This window comes from Podarcis erhardii (genome assembly GCF_964252035.2).
Source record: "Podarcis erhardii genome assembly, chromosome: 1".
Taxonomy (NCBI): domain Eukaryota; kingdom Metazoa; phylum Chordata; class Lepidosauria; order Squamata; family Lacertidae; genus Podarcis; species Podarcis erhardii.
Genome location: NC_138497.1, coordinates 72,416,085 through 72,428,630, shown reverse-complemented (window position 1 = coordinate 72,428,630; position 12,546 = coordinate 72,416,085). Strand labels below are relative to the sequence as shown.

Here is a 12,546-nt window from a genome sequence, read left to right as displayed (position 1 = left end):
ACATTCACATGCTTCATTTTATTGTCCATCTAGATGAGCAAGAGGCATTATCAAAATCCAATTACACATTCCATCTGGGCAAAACACTGGAGTACAAAGTATGGCCAGTGATGGGGTGATCTGGGGAAAGTTCTAAGAACTAGGCAGAGAGGCCTGGCAGGCCACATTTGGTCCAAGGACCTCAGGGTTCCCCACACTTGATCTAGGGCATAGAAATTAAAGGCTCAAAATTTAATATGTCTTTGAAGTTTCTCATTGGCTCCTACAAGAATGAATAATGAATAGCATGAATGAACTCAAATAAATGAATTCGTAAGTGCTTTGTGTCATAGATCTGAAAGCAGAAAACGAGAACTTGAAATGGGCAGGGCATCATAGGTGGCAGCCCCACCATCCAGACAATGTAATAATATTTGCATCCATCTTGTTTCTTCCTGCTCTGATATTACAGGAAGTAAAGCAATGAATGGCTCTGCAGCTAAACTACAGCAGTATTATTGTTGGCCAACAGGAGGTGCCACTGTGGCTGAAGCTCGAGTCTACAGGGATGCTCGGGGCCGAAGTAGCAGTGAGCCACATATCAAACGACCAATGAACGCTTTCATGGTTTGGGCAAAGGATGAACGCAGAAAAATCCTTCAGGCTTTTCCTGACATGCACAACTCCAATATTAGCAAAATCCTTGGTAAGTACAAAACCATTAATAATAGCACAATCAAAACTGGTAATTGCTTTGCAATTTTATATGCAGATTATGAATGGTGAGAGGGAATAATTTCTTAGATTTGTTGATTGAATCAAGTTACTGAACTCCAGAACACTGCAAATATGGGAGGGAACACTAGTAGTTGGGAGGGAACACTAGTAGCAAATAACTCCTATATGCCCTTTGCTGTTAGAATGTTTTGCCTTTCCGTAGATTTGCTATGTTCATTGTCCTGATTAATTAAAAACTACACTGATTAATTTAAAACTAAGGCTGCAAGTCTATGCATGCTTACAGGAAATAAGTCCCATTGAACTCAATGGAGCTTAGTTCTGAGCAGATATATATATATATATATATATATATATATATATATATATATAGGATTGCACAGAGAGGTACTCAAGCTTAAGACTACTACAGCAATTTATGAAGATGAGATTTATTTAAATAAAAAACATTGGATTTTGATACGAGTTAAAGAACTCAGTTTATACATGGACTATGCCAGTATTATATTGCAAGCCTTTATTAGAATTCATGGTGTATTAGGAAATTCTGCAAGACAAAGTTGGTAACTTTGTTATGTAGGGAAAATCTCTAACCTCATGCAAATATAAGTCTTCGTGGCAGGGAGTAAAATGTTCAAATTGTGTAGTCAATACATTTAATAGAATTTAAATGTTCATTAGGTACTCATTGAACTAATTGTAAAAAAATAAATAAACAAAAGTGTATTGACAAAAAAAGGTTAATGTCAAGTTTATTTTAATGAATTCTCTTGAAAAGTAAAATTTAGCCAGTGCTCAGGCTTTGTCTCCCAATAATAAAACTGTTGGTTTTTCAAAGAATTGGAGGCCCCAAAAGAGGAATTAAAAACATACATGAGAATGAGGGAAAAAATTAAACTGATATTTGTCTATAAATGTAATTCAGAAAGAGAACAGTAACGATCAGGTCTCACCTGCAATACTTTGTGCATTATCTTGCAACATAACAAAGCTATTTCTCTTACTTGCTTTTTCCCCCTTTCAAAGGTTAAAAAAAAATCTAGAAATAAATATAACTCTGTTCTTAAACTTTCAGTGTTTTACATAGAAGCTCTCATATTTGTCTACTATTTTAGTAAGTTATATGAATAGCCTCTCAGTTTTGTATAAAACCTGCACTGTTCCAGTCTTGGCAACTCTATGGAATCTATATTATTTGTGTGTATTCTTTGACAACCCCCCCCCCATTACAAGTATAGTAACAGTATTCATTAAAATGTAAACATTCAGTATAAATATTTCAGAAGTGCCAGCAATCGTATGTTTTTTAAAGAGGGGTAAAACCTGCCAGGACTTCCCCTGCTACTACCACACACACACACACACACACACACACACACAGAGAGAGAGAGAGAGAGAGAGAGAGAGAGAGAGAGAGTCTCAATTTACATATAATATCTCCGCACATTTTCCAGGACAATGACAAAAAAGAAGCCTGAAATATTAGAACTGACAACAGAGTATTGCTGACTCTGGATAATATTTATACAACTTTTCCATTTGTTGATGTATAAAAGCTCGTGGTAAAAGAATAGCTTCCACCCACGTTTACCACAGCTGCAATCATTTTAACCATCTGAAAGCTCCTTTTTAATCCCCAACACAAAACCACCCTTCTTTCTTCACTGTTTAGGTAGCTCTCTATAAACAATACAACAGACCTGAATACTTTTCTTCTTTCTATGTAAACTGTTATATATATTTTTGTCTTTTATTAGTGCAGTTTGTGCTGAATGTTTATATTAATTAAAGTAGTGAAGAGCATTGCGAATGTACTTTCCACTTTCTTTCAAATACAGCTCAGTGTATGTATTGCATCTGGCTGGATAATTATAATGTTTAATAGGATTTGCAAGGGTCAAGGAGCTGATAATAAGCTAAAGTTATAGTAAAGGGCATCAAAATTAAGGACACTAAGATGGTTAGAGGGTCATTTCCAGATTTGTGAATAAGCTAGTTTTGCTAAATTTCAGGTCATGGTTTCATTATAATGAATTTACAAGCTAAATTCTTGCTGGGGAAATTATGCATGAGCAAGGTATTTTTTTTTTTTTTAAGATCAGTAGAAAGGTTATGACGAAACATGATTCTAGTAATATAACTGAGATTCAAGGATCCACTTTCAGGGTGCCCAAGAGCTTGAGTGTGTCCAGTGGGATTTGTGCCAGTTTTTTTCTTTTTAAGCCACAGACTTATCATATCTCAAACTGCTGTTTAAAGTTCCTTTTGTTTCAAAATCAGTTTGCCATATGGTGTTTGAGAAAGGCACAGAATCCATTGGGAGTATGCTAGTAATTCAGTTTAAAAAAAAAATCAGGTAGTGTTTCTTAATGAAATAACTACCAATGTATACATGAATCAATGATTTTTGTTCAAATAATAGGTGAAGAACTCACTATAGTTTCAAATACAGAATCCTGGATTGACTGAAAGAGTGAACAAAAATAATAATACAAAAAACAGTGAAACCTTAATATGAATGGGGCCAGTTCTCCAACAGTACACTTACAAACGTTTGTCAAGCAAAATCTCTTTCTAGAATATTAGGGAAATGTCTGAAGACTAAGAATACTGCAGAACTAAGCATACCACTCACTTTAAAAGTAGATTTCAAATTGTGAGTCGAGGACCCACTGCCCACTTAGAGATAAGTAAGACACAGGTTAATGGGCTAAAGAAGGCCACAACTTTATTGGTTACAGCATGTGAGTGGTATTGGCTAAAGCATTGGATCAAACAATCTATACATGACTCCACCCCGCACGGCAAGGAGTCATTCGAGAGTTAACAACCAGTGGGAGGAGCTTGTTGATGCAAATATAACTGAAAGCTTCCTCTGATGTCACTGGAGGTCATGTCATGGCCCTATCCACCAGCAGGGCAGCTGACAGGATCCATGACCGCCGGATTCCTTTAACGGAATACCCAACAAGGGGAGGGGTACGTGATGGCCACAACCTGCCCTCCAACACACCACACTTATTCCAATGCCTAACAGCCAATACCTGAAAAGTTGTGACGATTTGCTACGAGGTAGGCGAAAAACCAAGAGGCTGGTGTCAATTTGCCAAATGGATAGACTTCCGGAGGCGGCGCGAAGGGTAATGGCTGCCCTTTCCTAACGGGGAAGGGAAGCTCCGCTCGAGAAGGGTCGTCCGCTACGGCGCAGCGGAGACCCAAAACGGAAAACCGCAGGCAGCAGAAGCCTGCGGTCCCGGGACCCGGCGGGCGCCAGCAGCGGCCACCGAAACGTTGAAGGAACCCCGTAAGGGGCTCCGGATCGCGGAGGAGGCTGCGGCGCTGTGGGTCGTTCCGCAATCGGCGGAGTGAAGCCGCGTAGCCGTTGCCAGTGAGCGCTGACCTTTCTTCCTGAAATTTATGCTTTGAAAACAACAACCCGTGAGTAAACAACTGACTGTATGCAATTTGGGACTTTAAAATATCAAATTTGGCTGAAAGCGGAGTGACGAAAAACAGGAAGTCCGTCTTCCGCTCCCATTGAACTTGAACGCAAAGAGCTGGAGGAGTGGAGGCAAAGAGAGATCTTTTAAACTATTTGATCTGAGCACCCATTGAACTTTATTCTAAGTGGAACAATAACTTTATGTGTTGGACTTTTATGAACTTTAATCATACGGGGATATCTTTCTCCCTTTGGAGCTACATTCTAACTAAAAACCCCAGGCGCTGGAGCTGCCTGAGAAACTGAGCTGTCAGCTTGCAGCTTGCAGTTTGGATACTTTGAATCTGAACTTTGAAACAATCTGAGAGAGTTTGAACTTGCTACTTTAAGGCATTTGGATTACCAGCTTGCACCATCAGAAACACTGTTGCTGTTCTAAACTCCAACTCTGCTGAAAAATCTTTTTATTGAGGGTTCTTGGACTTAGAAATCTGACTTTATTTTAATTGAAATTGATCTCCTTCCTGAAATATTTTAAACTCCCCCTAGAGGATTTGGGACTTATAACAGTGACTTTTATTTTACTTTCCTTTTCCCGGCCCTCTGCTGACTGTTACCATCTGGGCCGTGGCTTTCTCATGGGAACAACTCAGCTTGACCTTGACTTTTAGATAACTTTGGAATGAGTGGTACAAGAAGGAGAGGAAGAACTAAACAAACAACTTTGACAACTTTAACCGCAGCCACACAGGCACGTAGATCATCTGTGCCTACTTTGCCTTCTGAGGTGGAAGCTGTTTCTCTGCCTCGGGCAGGGGAGGGAGAAACTGAGGAATTACAACTGGAAGATATGGCCTCAGGGGCAAGCACTGCTATTTTAGAGAAAATTTTTGAAAAATTAGAATCTTTGGATAAGAAAGTAGAATCTTTGGACAAGAAAGCCGATGAGCAAACATATAAAATTGAGCAGAACACAGAATGTTTAAATAAATTATCTGGACAAGTTGCACAGAATACTCAAGCGATTGCAGAATTGAAGGAGGCTGCAGGGGAAAATCGGAAATTGGCTGAAGATACCAGCCAAAAACTTGAAAATCTAGAACAAGAGGTAAGACCACTCTGCAAACAAGTAGGTGAACATCAGACCTATTTGTCCATGCTTGAACTGCGGAACAGGGAGAGCAATTTAAGGATAAGAGCAATACCAGAAGTGGAAGAAGGTAACCTAGCTGAGTTTTTGACTAAAGAATTTTCCAAATTTTGGAGTTTAGAGGGAAAGGACTTTAAAATTGTTTCGGCTTTTAGGCTCGGAAGACTTCTAAAGAAAGAGAAGCCCAGAGACTGTTTGATAATACTGAGGTCAAAGGAGGAAAGGGATAAGATTTTGGGCCTACACTACGGAAAGTCACTGGACATTTTGGACAAAAGAATTGAGATCTACAAGGATATCCCTAAACAACTGCTAGATCTTAGATCTAACTATTTGGAGTTGACAAGACTACTAAGGAAGAATTCAATCATCTTTAGGTGGGAATTTCCTCAAGGACTATCTTTTACTTTTAGAGGGAAGAAGATCAAAATCAGAACATTGGAAGATAGAGATAAATTTCTGAACGTATACGGAGAGGACCTTCACAAAGGAATTGACCAACTTCCAGGGCCTAAAACACCAGAGGTACCTGCACCCTTGGACCCTGAAGATCCTCTGAATAAGATACCACCCCTTGAAAAATAACCAGATTTATCCAGGATGTCTCTGCAACTTTTGAGCTGGAACATTAATGGCTGCAACATCCCGGAAAAAAGGAGGAAAATTTTTCATATATTAAAAAAAGAACAATTGGATATTATCTGCTTACAAGAAACACATGTGACTAGGCTCCATAGAAAGGTGTTAATAAACAAAAGACTTGGTCAAGAATTTATATCTTCGGACAGAGTAAAGAAGCGAGGAGTGGTGATATATGCAAAAGAGAGCCTGTCACCTAAATTCTTATTCAAAGACGAACATGGAAGAATATTAGGAATTGAGATACAACATCAAGGAGAAAAGATTTTGATATTAGGAATTTATGCACCAAATGACGGGAAATCGGAATTTTACAAGAAGTTGCATGAGATTATGCTGGACTATCTGGACTACAACAACATCATTATGATGGGAGATATGAATGGGGTCGTATCGACAAACATGGATAAGTCACAAAATCAAAATGTTACAAAAGACGGCAGACTGCCAAAGACATTTTTTGAAATGGCTGACAATATGGACTGGATTGACATTTGGAGAACTAAAAACCCCCTGGGAAGAGAGGGAACATTCTTCTCTGAAGCCCAACTGACTTGGACAAGAATCGACCAAATATGGATATCTAGAGGTCTGGCACCCAAGGTCAGAAAAGTGGAAATCTGCCCAAAGACCTGCTCCGACCATAATGCACTGAAGATGGATATGACACTTTTGCCAACCGGCTCCTTTAGATGGAAGATGAATGATAGCTTGTTTAGAGATCAGGAGATTGTTAAGAAGGCCCAAAAAACTCTGAAGGATTATTTTGAAATAAATATGAACACTACGGTGGAAAAAAGAACTATCTGGGACGCAAGCAAAGCTGTGATGAGGGGGTTCTTGATACAACAGAACACTGTAAAGAAAAGAACACAAAATGAAAGGAAGGATAAGATTTTGCAGAAAATCAAAGAATTGGAGAAGAAATTAAGATCAAATCCGAAGTCACAGCCGATTCTGAGAGAAATTAAACTGCATCAAGCTCAATATTCCAAATTGATAAACCAAGAAATAGAATGGAAGATTAAATTAATGAAACAAAAAACTTTTGAATCGGCAAACAAATGTGGGAAACTGCTAGCCTGGCAGTTGAAGAAGAGACAGAAACTAAATACAGTTACAAACCTAGAAATTGAAGGAAGAAATATCCAGAACCCCATGGAAATTAGAAAGTGCTTCCAGAGATACTTTAAAAAATTTTACACTCAAGGGCCGCAAGATGAGGTTGAGATTAAACAATTTTTGGAAAGAAATGGACTAACAAAGTTGTCACAAAAAAACAGATTAATCCTGAACAACAAAATAACACAGCAAGAGATTGAACAAGCTATCCAGAACATGCAATTGGGCAAATCTCCAGGGCCAGACGGTCTGACCTCCAAGTATTATAAGACATTAAAAGACTATCTGATTCAACCATTGATGGAGGTCTGTAATGAAATTATGGAAGGGAAGAAGGCGCCGGAATCGTGGAAGGAAGCTTTTATCACATTGATACCAAAATCTGAAGCTGAAAAGACACAACTTAAAAACTACCGTCCCATCTCCCTTCTGAATGTGGATTACAAAATATTTGCAGACATTTTGGCAAGTAGATTTAAAAGAGTTCTTAATGAAGTAATTCATAAAGACCAGGCAGGCTTTCTCCCAGGCAGACATATGTTTGCAAATACTAGGAACATTATTGACGTTTTGGAACTTTTGCAAACAGATATAAATACAAAAGCAGTGTTAATTTTTATAGACGCGGAGAAGGCCTTTGATAATATCTCTTGGAAATTTATGAAGGGAAATTTGAATGAAATGGGAGTGGGACGGGGGTTTGAGAATGGGATTGACGCAATATATTCAGAACAAAAGGCTAAACTAATAGTTAACAATGTGGTCACAGAAGAGTTCAAAATTGAAAAAGGAACACGACAAGGCTGCCCGATTTCCCCTTTGTTATTTATTTCGGTTCTGGAGGTGCTCTTGAACTTGATCAGAGGGGACCGGTTGGTGGAAGGGATTCAGGTCGGAGCGAAACAATATAAATTGAAAGCTTTTGCAGATGACCTAGTTTTGACTCTGCAGGAGCCAGAATCTAGTACGAAAAGAGTATTACAACTGATACAGGATTTTGGTCGGGTGGCAGGATTTAAATTAAATAAACAGAAAACTAAAGTGTTGGGAAAAAATTTGACAGATATAGAGTCGGAAAGGTTTCAGAGAGAAACAGAACTAACTATGGTTAAAAAAGTAAAATACCTAGGGGTAAACATAACAGCAAAAAACCTGAGTCTATTTAAGGATAATTATGAAAAATGTTGGTCTGAAATTAAGAGAGACTTGGATAGTTGGACAAAATTGAAGCTTTCTTTGTTAGGCCGAATTGCTGCTATTAAGATGAATGTATTGCCAAAAATGTTGTTTTTGTTTCAAACATTACAGATTGTGGACAAAACGGAGTGCTTCCGGAAGTGGCAGAAAGATATATCCAAATTTGTCTGGCAGGGCAAAAAGCCCAGAATTAAGTTTAAGATATTAACAGATGCGAAAGAAAGAGGGGGCTTTGCCCTGCCAGACTTAAAGTTGTACTATGAAGCCACAGCTTTTTGCTGGCTAAAAGACTGGCTACTTCTCGAAGACACTGACGTGTTGGACTTGGAAGGTTTTAACAATGCTTTTGGTTGGCATGCATACTTATGGTATGATAAAGTTAAGATCAATAAGGCCTTTAAGAACCATATTGTCAGGAAAGCAGTGTTTAATGTCTGGACAAAATACAAAGACTTACTGGAAAATAAAACTCCAAGGTGGCTCTCACCTCTGGAGGCTAAGGCCCTAAAAAGACCCAATATGGAGACTAAATGGCCAAAATATTGGGAAATATTAGAAAAAGATGGAGACAATTGGAAATTGCAGAGTTTAGAGAAAATGAAGGATAAGGTGCGAGACTGGTTACACTATGCTCAGATTAAAGAAGTTTTCAAAAATGATAAAAAGTTAGGGTTCCAGGTGGAGAAATCGAAGTTAGAAACTGAATTGTTAGAACCAAAGACTAAGGTATTATCTAGAATGTATAACTTGCTGTTAAAATGGAATACACAAGACGAAATGGTTAAATCGGCTATGATAAAATGGGCACAGGACATTGGGCATAACATTATGTTTGAGGACTGGGAAAGGTTGTGGACCACTGGGCTGAACTTCACCGCATGCAATGCTCTGAAGGAAAATGTAATGAAAATGATATATAGATGGTACATGACCCCAGTTAAACTTGCCAAAATATACCATTCGTCTGATAATAAATGTTGGAAATGTAAAGAAAACGAAGGAACATTCTTTCACCTCTGGTGGACATGCCCTAAGGTGAAGGTCTTCTGGGAAATGATATATAATGAGCTGAAAAAGGTATTTAAGTATACCTTTACTAAGAAACCAGAGGCCTTCCTTCTGGGTATTGTCGGCCAGAAGGTGTTAAAGAAGGACCGAACATTCTTCATGTATGCAACAACGGCAGCAAGGATACTCATCGCAAAAAACTGGAAAACTCAAGATCTACCCACACTGGAAGAGTGGCAGATGCAACTGATGGACTATATGCAACTGGCCGAGATGACTGGCAGAATCCGTGACCTGGGAGAAGAGAAGATGGAGGAAGACTGGGAGAAATTCAAGAAGTATCTACAAAAACATTGTAACTTGGTTGAATCCTAAGAAGGATGCTAGATTATAAAAAACTGGCCACCACTAAATTAGATTTGAAATTTGATGATAAGTGAGACTAAAGAAAATATAAAATTTTTTGGAAGAAGTGCTAGATTATATTTGAATGAGTGGACATGAGATTGTAAACAAGTTGATAATTTGTTTGGAAAAAACTTTTAACGATGTAAATGGGAGCGGGAGACGTGAGGGAGCCCAAAGAAGTGATGAAATTATGTTTGTGATAGAAGTAAGACTGTTTATTATTTGTGCATTTATATTTAAAAACTTTAATAAATATTTATAAAAATAAAAAAAAAACAATTTGCCAAATGGATAAAAATTCCTACCAGGCCCCCTGGGCAACCAACCAAAGTCCATAGCAAGGTCAAAAGCATAGATATGACCTAAAGGGAGGTGGGCAGGTGATCCAACGAATTCAGGAAGCGGCCGTTCAAATGTGACTAAACCCCGCCCCCAAGCCAGCCCAATTAACCTAATAACTGATGCAGGAGGCCGAATACAGGAACCGGTTCCCGCTCACAACTCCTCCCCTCTAGTAGGAGGAGAGGCTCTCTTAATGTCAACTGAGATGGCTTGCTTGATGCATTGAAAGGTGAACTGTGGCAGAAATGAGCATTAAGTGGAATTATCTGACAAATAAACTTAGAGCTCACTAATATCTTTTTCTGTGCAGGCTCCCGCTGGAAATCTATGTCAAACCAAGAGAAACAACCTTACTATGAAGAGCAAGCACGGCTAAGTAAAATCCATCTAGAGAAGTATCCTAATTACAAATATAAACCCAGACCAAAACGCACCTGCATTGTCGACGGCAAGAAACTGCGTATTGGAGAATATAAACAACTGATGAGATCTCGAAGGCAGGAGATGAGACAATTTTTTACTGTAGGGTAGGTGGAAGGTTTACGTGTCAAATCCAGCAGTAGCTATATAGTTTTACTTCCTGTGAGATTGGGACTCTTGTTTAAGATTCACTTATTAATCATAGCCCGTGACCCAAATATTTAAACTCTTTTTAGTCTATGGTGGTTCCCTGTCTTTGACAGCCATCTGGTAACCTACCCACAAGACTCCTACAAATCCATTAGCTGGGAACTATTGGCTTTTTCTTTGCTTTTAAACAGGTATCAACCCCACCCCTGACCTTCTCCCTAAAGCTGATAAAGCAAAATAGTGTGAAAATGTCCTTGGAAAAAGTGTAAAACAAACCCCTTCCCTCTAAATTTATTCCATTACCCACTTTGCTGCTGCTGAAGCTGGGACTTACTGCAGCAAAGTTAAATCTTCCCCTTACAAAGAAGGACGTCCATTATTAACATTTCCTGGAATCCAGACTCAGTACACGCACATCATTTTCTCTTTTGCCTGTGGAGTGAGGGCAGAAGCAGTAGTGGCCATATGAGTAGTCAGTTACTGAACAGAAGTACCAACATGACACTGGAAATTCATTTAATAGTTGTACTACACCATAAAAATGAGTAAAGAATATACAATTATCCCCCACCCCAAGTTTTCCACATTGCAGCCTTTTCTCCCATAACCCCATGCAAATCTAGGATGCCCACTGTTTGCATATGGAGTGAAAAAGGGCTGCAATCTGCTTAAGCTTTGTGGGAGAGGGGGATGCACTTGATACAGAGTGTTGAGACTCTGGGTATGCAGCTGGGGGCAAGTATGACATACTCCTCATGTATTTTTTAGTTTGTAGCACCATGTTTTAGACTCTGCTGTATTCAGCACTGTCTTTGAATTTCTCGGGCTGCAGGGTGGGCGGATCTAACATCTGAGTCCCAGGAATGAAACCATATATATGCATTCAATATATGCATCAATGAATCTCTTATGTGCCATCTTGGACTTTTAAGCAGCATGCAGTGCTGTGATATATCTTCAGTCTCAGGCCAGACATTCACTAGAACAATTGTCACTCAATAGGTTTATCTCTGCCAGTGTCTTATAAACACACAAACAAAATTGCTGGATGCTTGGTGCCACACACGGGGGTTTCTGGCAATTTAAGAAAGCAGCTTCTCTTGCCAGCCCTTCTAAATTCACAATGTTCTGTTCAGTCCTCTAATCATAATACTATTCTTTTCTTGTGGGCTTCGCAACCAGATAATTGACTTGACTGCTTGGTTCTGTGCCTTGTTTCTGGCTTGGCATGCAAGACACACGTTGCAGTCAATTATTTTGTGGTATAGCCTGCAGCAGTGCGGGTTTCTGCCCAAATCAGTTTTTGATATCCATAAATACGATGAGGGTTAGATATCTTGAAATATGATGAGGCAATAGGCCTATGTACCTTATCCTGAAACATAGTTGGCTGACTTTAGGCAGCCAAGAAAGTATTTGGGAATTGAGTTTCAGATATTCAACCCATCAGCCACACACCCTATTTTACTTAAGGGCATTGCTACTGTAGCCAGATGATCCAGTGAAAGAGTAAAGCTTATTGAGTGTGAAGAAGGGAATAAGAATGGTTATGACTAGTGCAGGACAAGGGCAGCAGTGCTTGCACATGGAAATGTTTATGTGTGCATGTGTGATGATCTGGTATAAGGAGGTGAGGCTTTCTGCAGTTAAAGGAGCTAGTACACAAGAACTGAAAGGTAAATGGATCTGATAGGAAATGATGTGGGAGAGGCAAGGAAGTTGAGTAAGAGCTGGATAAGTGAACATCCAGATTTATGAATCACCATTCTGCACATCTTTTCGCATCAGTGTTTGAAAAGCATGTTCCAGTGGCAACTTCCTGCTCTCCTAATCAGCCACCACCCAACTATGGCATTTGACCTGGAACTTCTAGAACCGATGAATCAAATTCATTGTGATTTGCCCTGACCCAGTCCAGGAAAGGCACGCTTTCTAGCTGGTGCTTCATGAG

At 39.2% G+C, this 12,546-nt stretch overlaps 1 protein-coding gene and 1 long non-coding RNA gene across 24 annotated transcripts in view; one reads left to right on the top strand and one right to left on the bottom strand.

Moving 5' to 3' along the window:
• The window catches only part of LOC309330847, a 134,468-nt gene that overhangs the window by 63,412 nt on the left and 58,510 nt on the right, over positions 1-12,546 (bottom strand). Inside the window, exon 3 of one of the 10 annotated variants that reach the window (XR_014151624.1) lies at positions 10,934-11,027. The exons of 8 other annotated variants lie outside the window; for them this stretch is intronic. This is a non-coding gene — a long non-coding RNA (uncharacterized lncRNA). Of the gene's footprint in view, positions 1-10,933; positions 11,028-12,546 lie in introns of those variants that run through there. One more of the 10 variants, XR_014151621.1, reaches the window with a different exon arrangement.
• The window catches only part of SOX6 (SRY-box transcription factor 6), a 481,944-nt gene that overhangs the window by 458,303 nt on the left and 11,095 nt on the right, over positions 1-12,546 (top strand). For 13 of the 14 annotated variants that reach the window (XM_081840681.1, XM_081840683.1, XM_081840680.1 and 10 more), the window contains 2 exons: positions 452-685; positions 10,336-10,552. In XM_081840681.1, coding sequence (XP_081696807.1) covers positions 452-685; positions 10,336-10,552 — 451 coding nt within the window. The remainder of the gene's footprint in view (positions 1-451; positions 686-10,335; positions 10,553-12,546) is intronic. The other variant, XM_081840675.1, reaches the window with a different exon arrangement.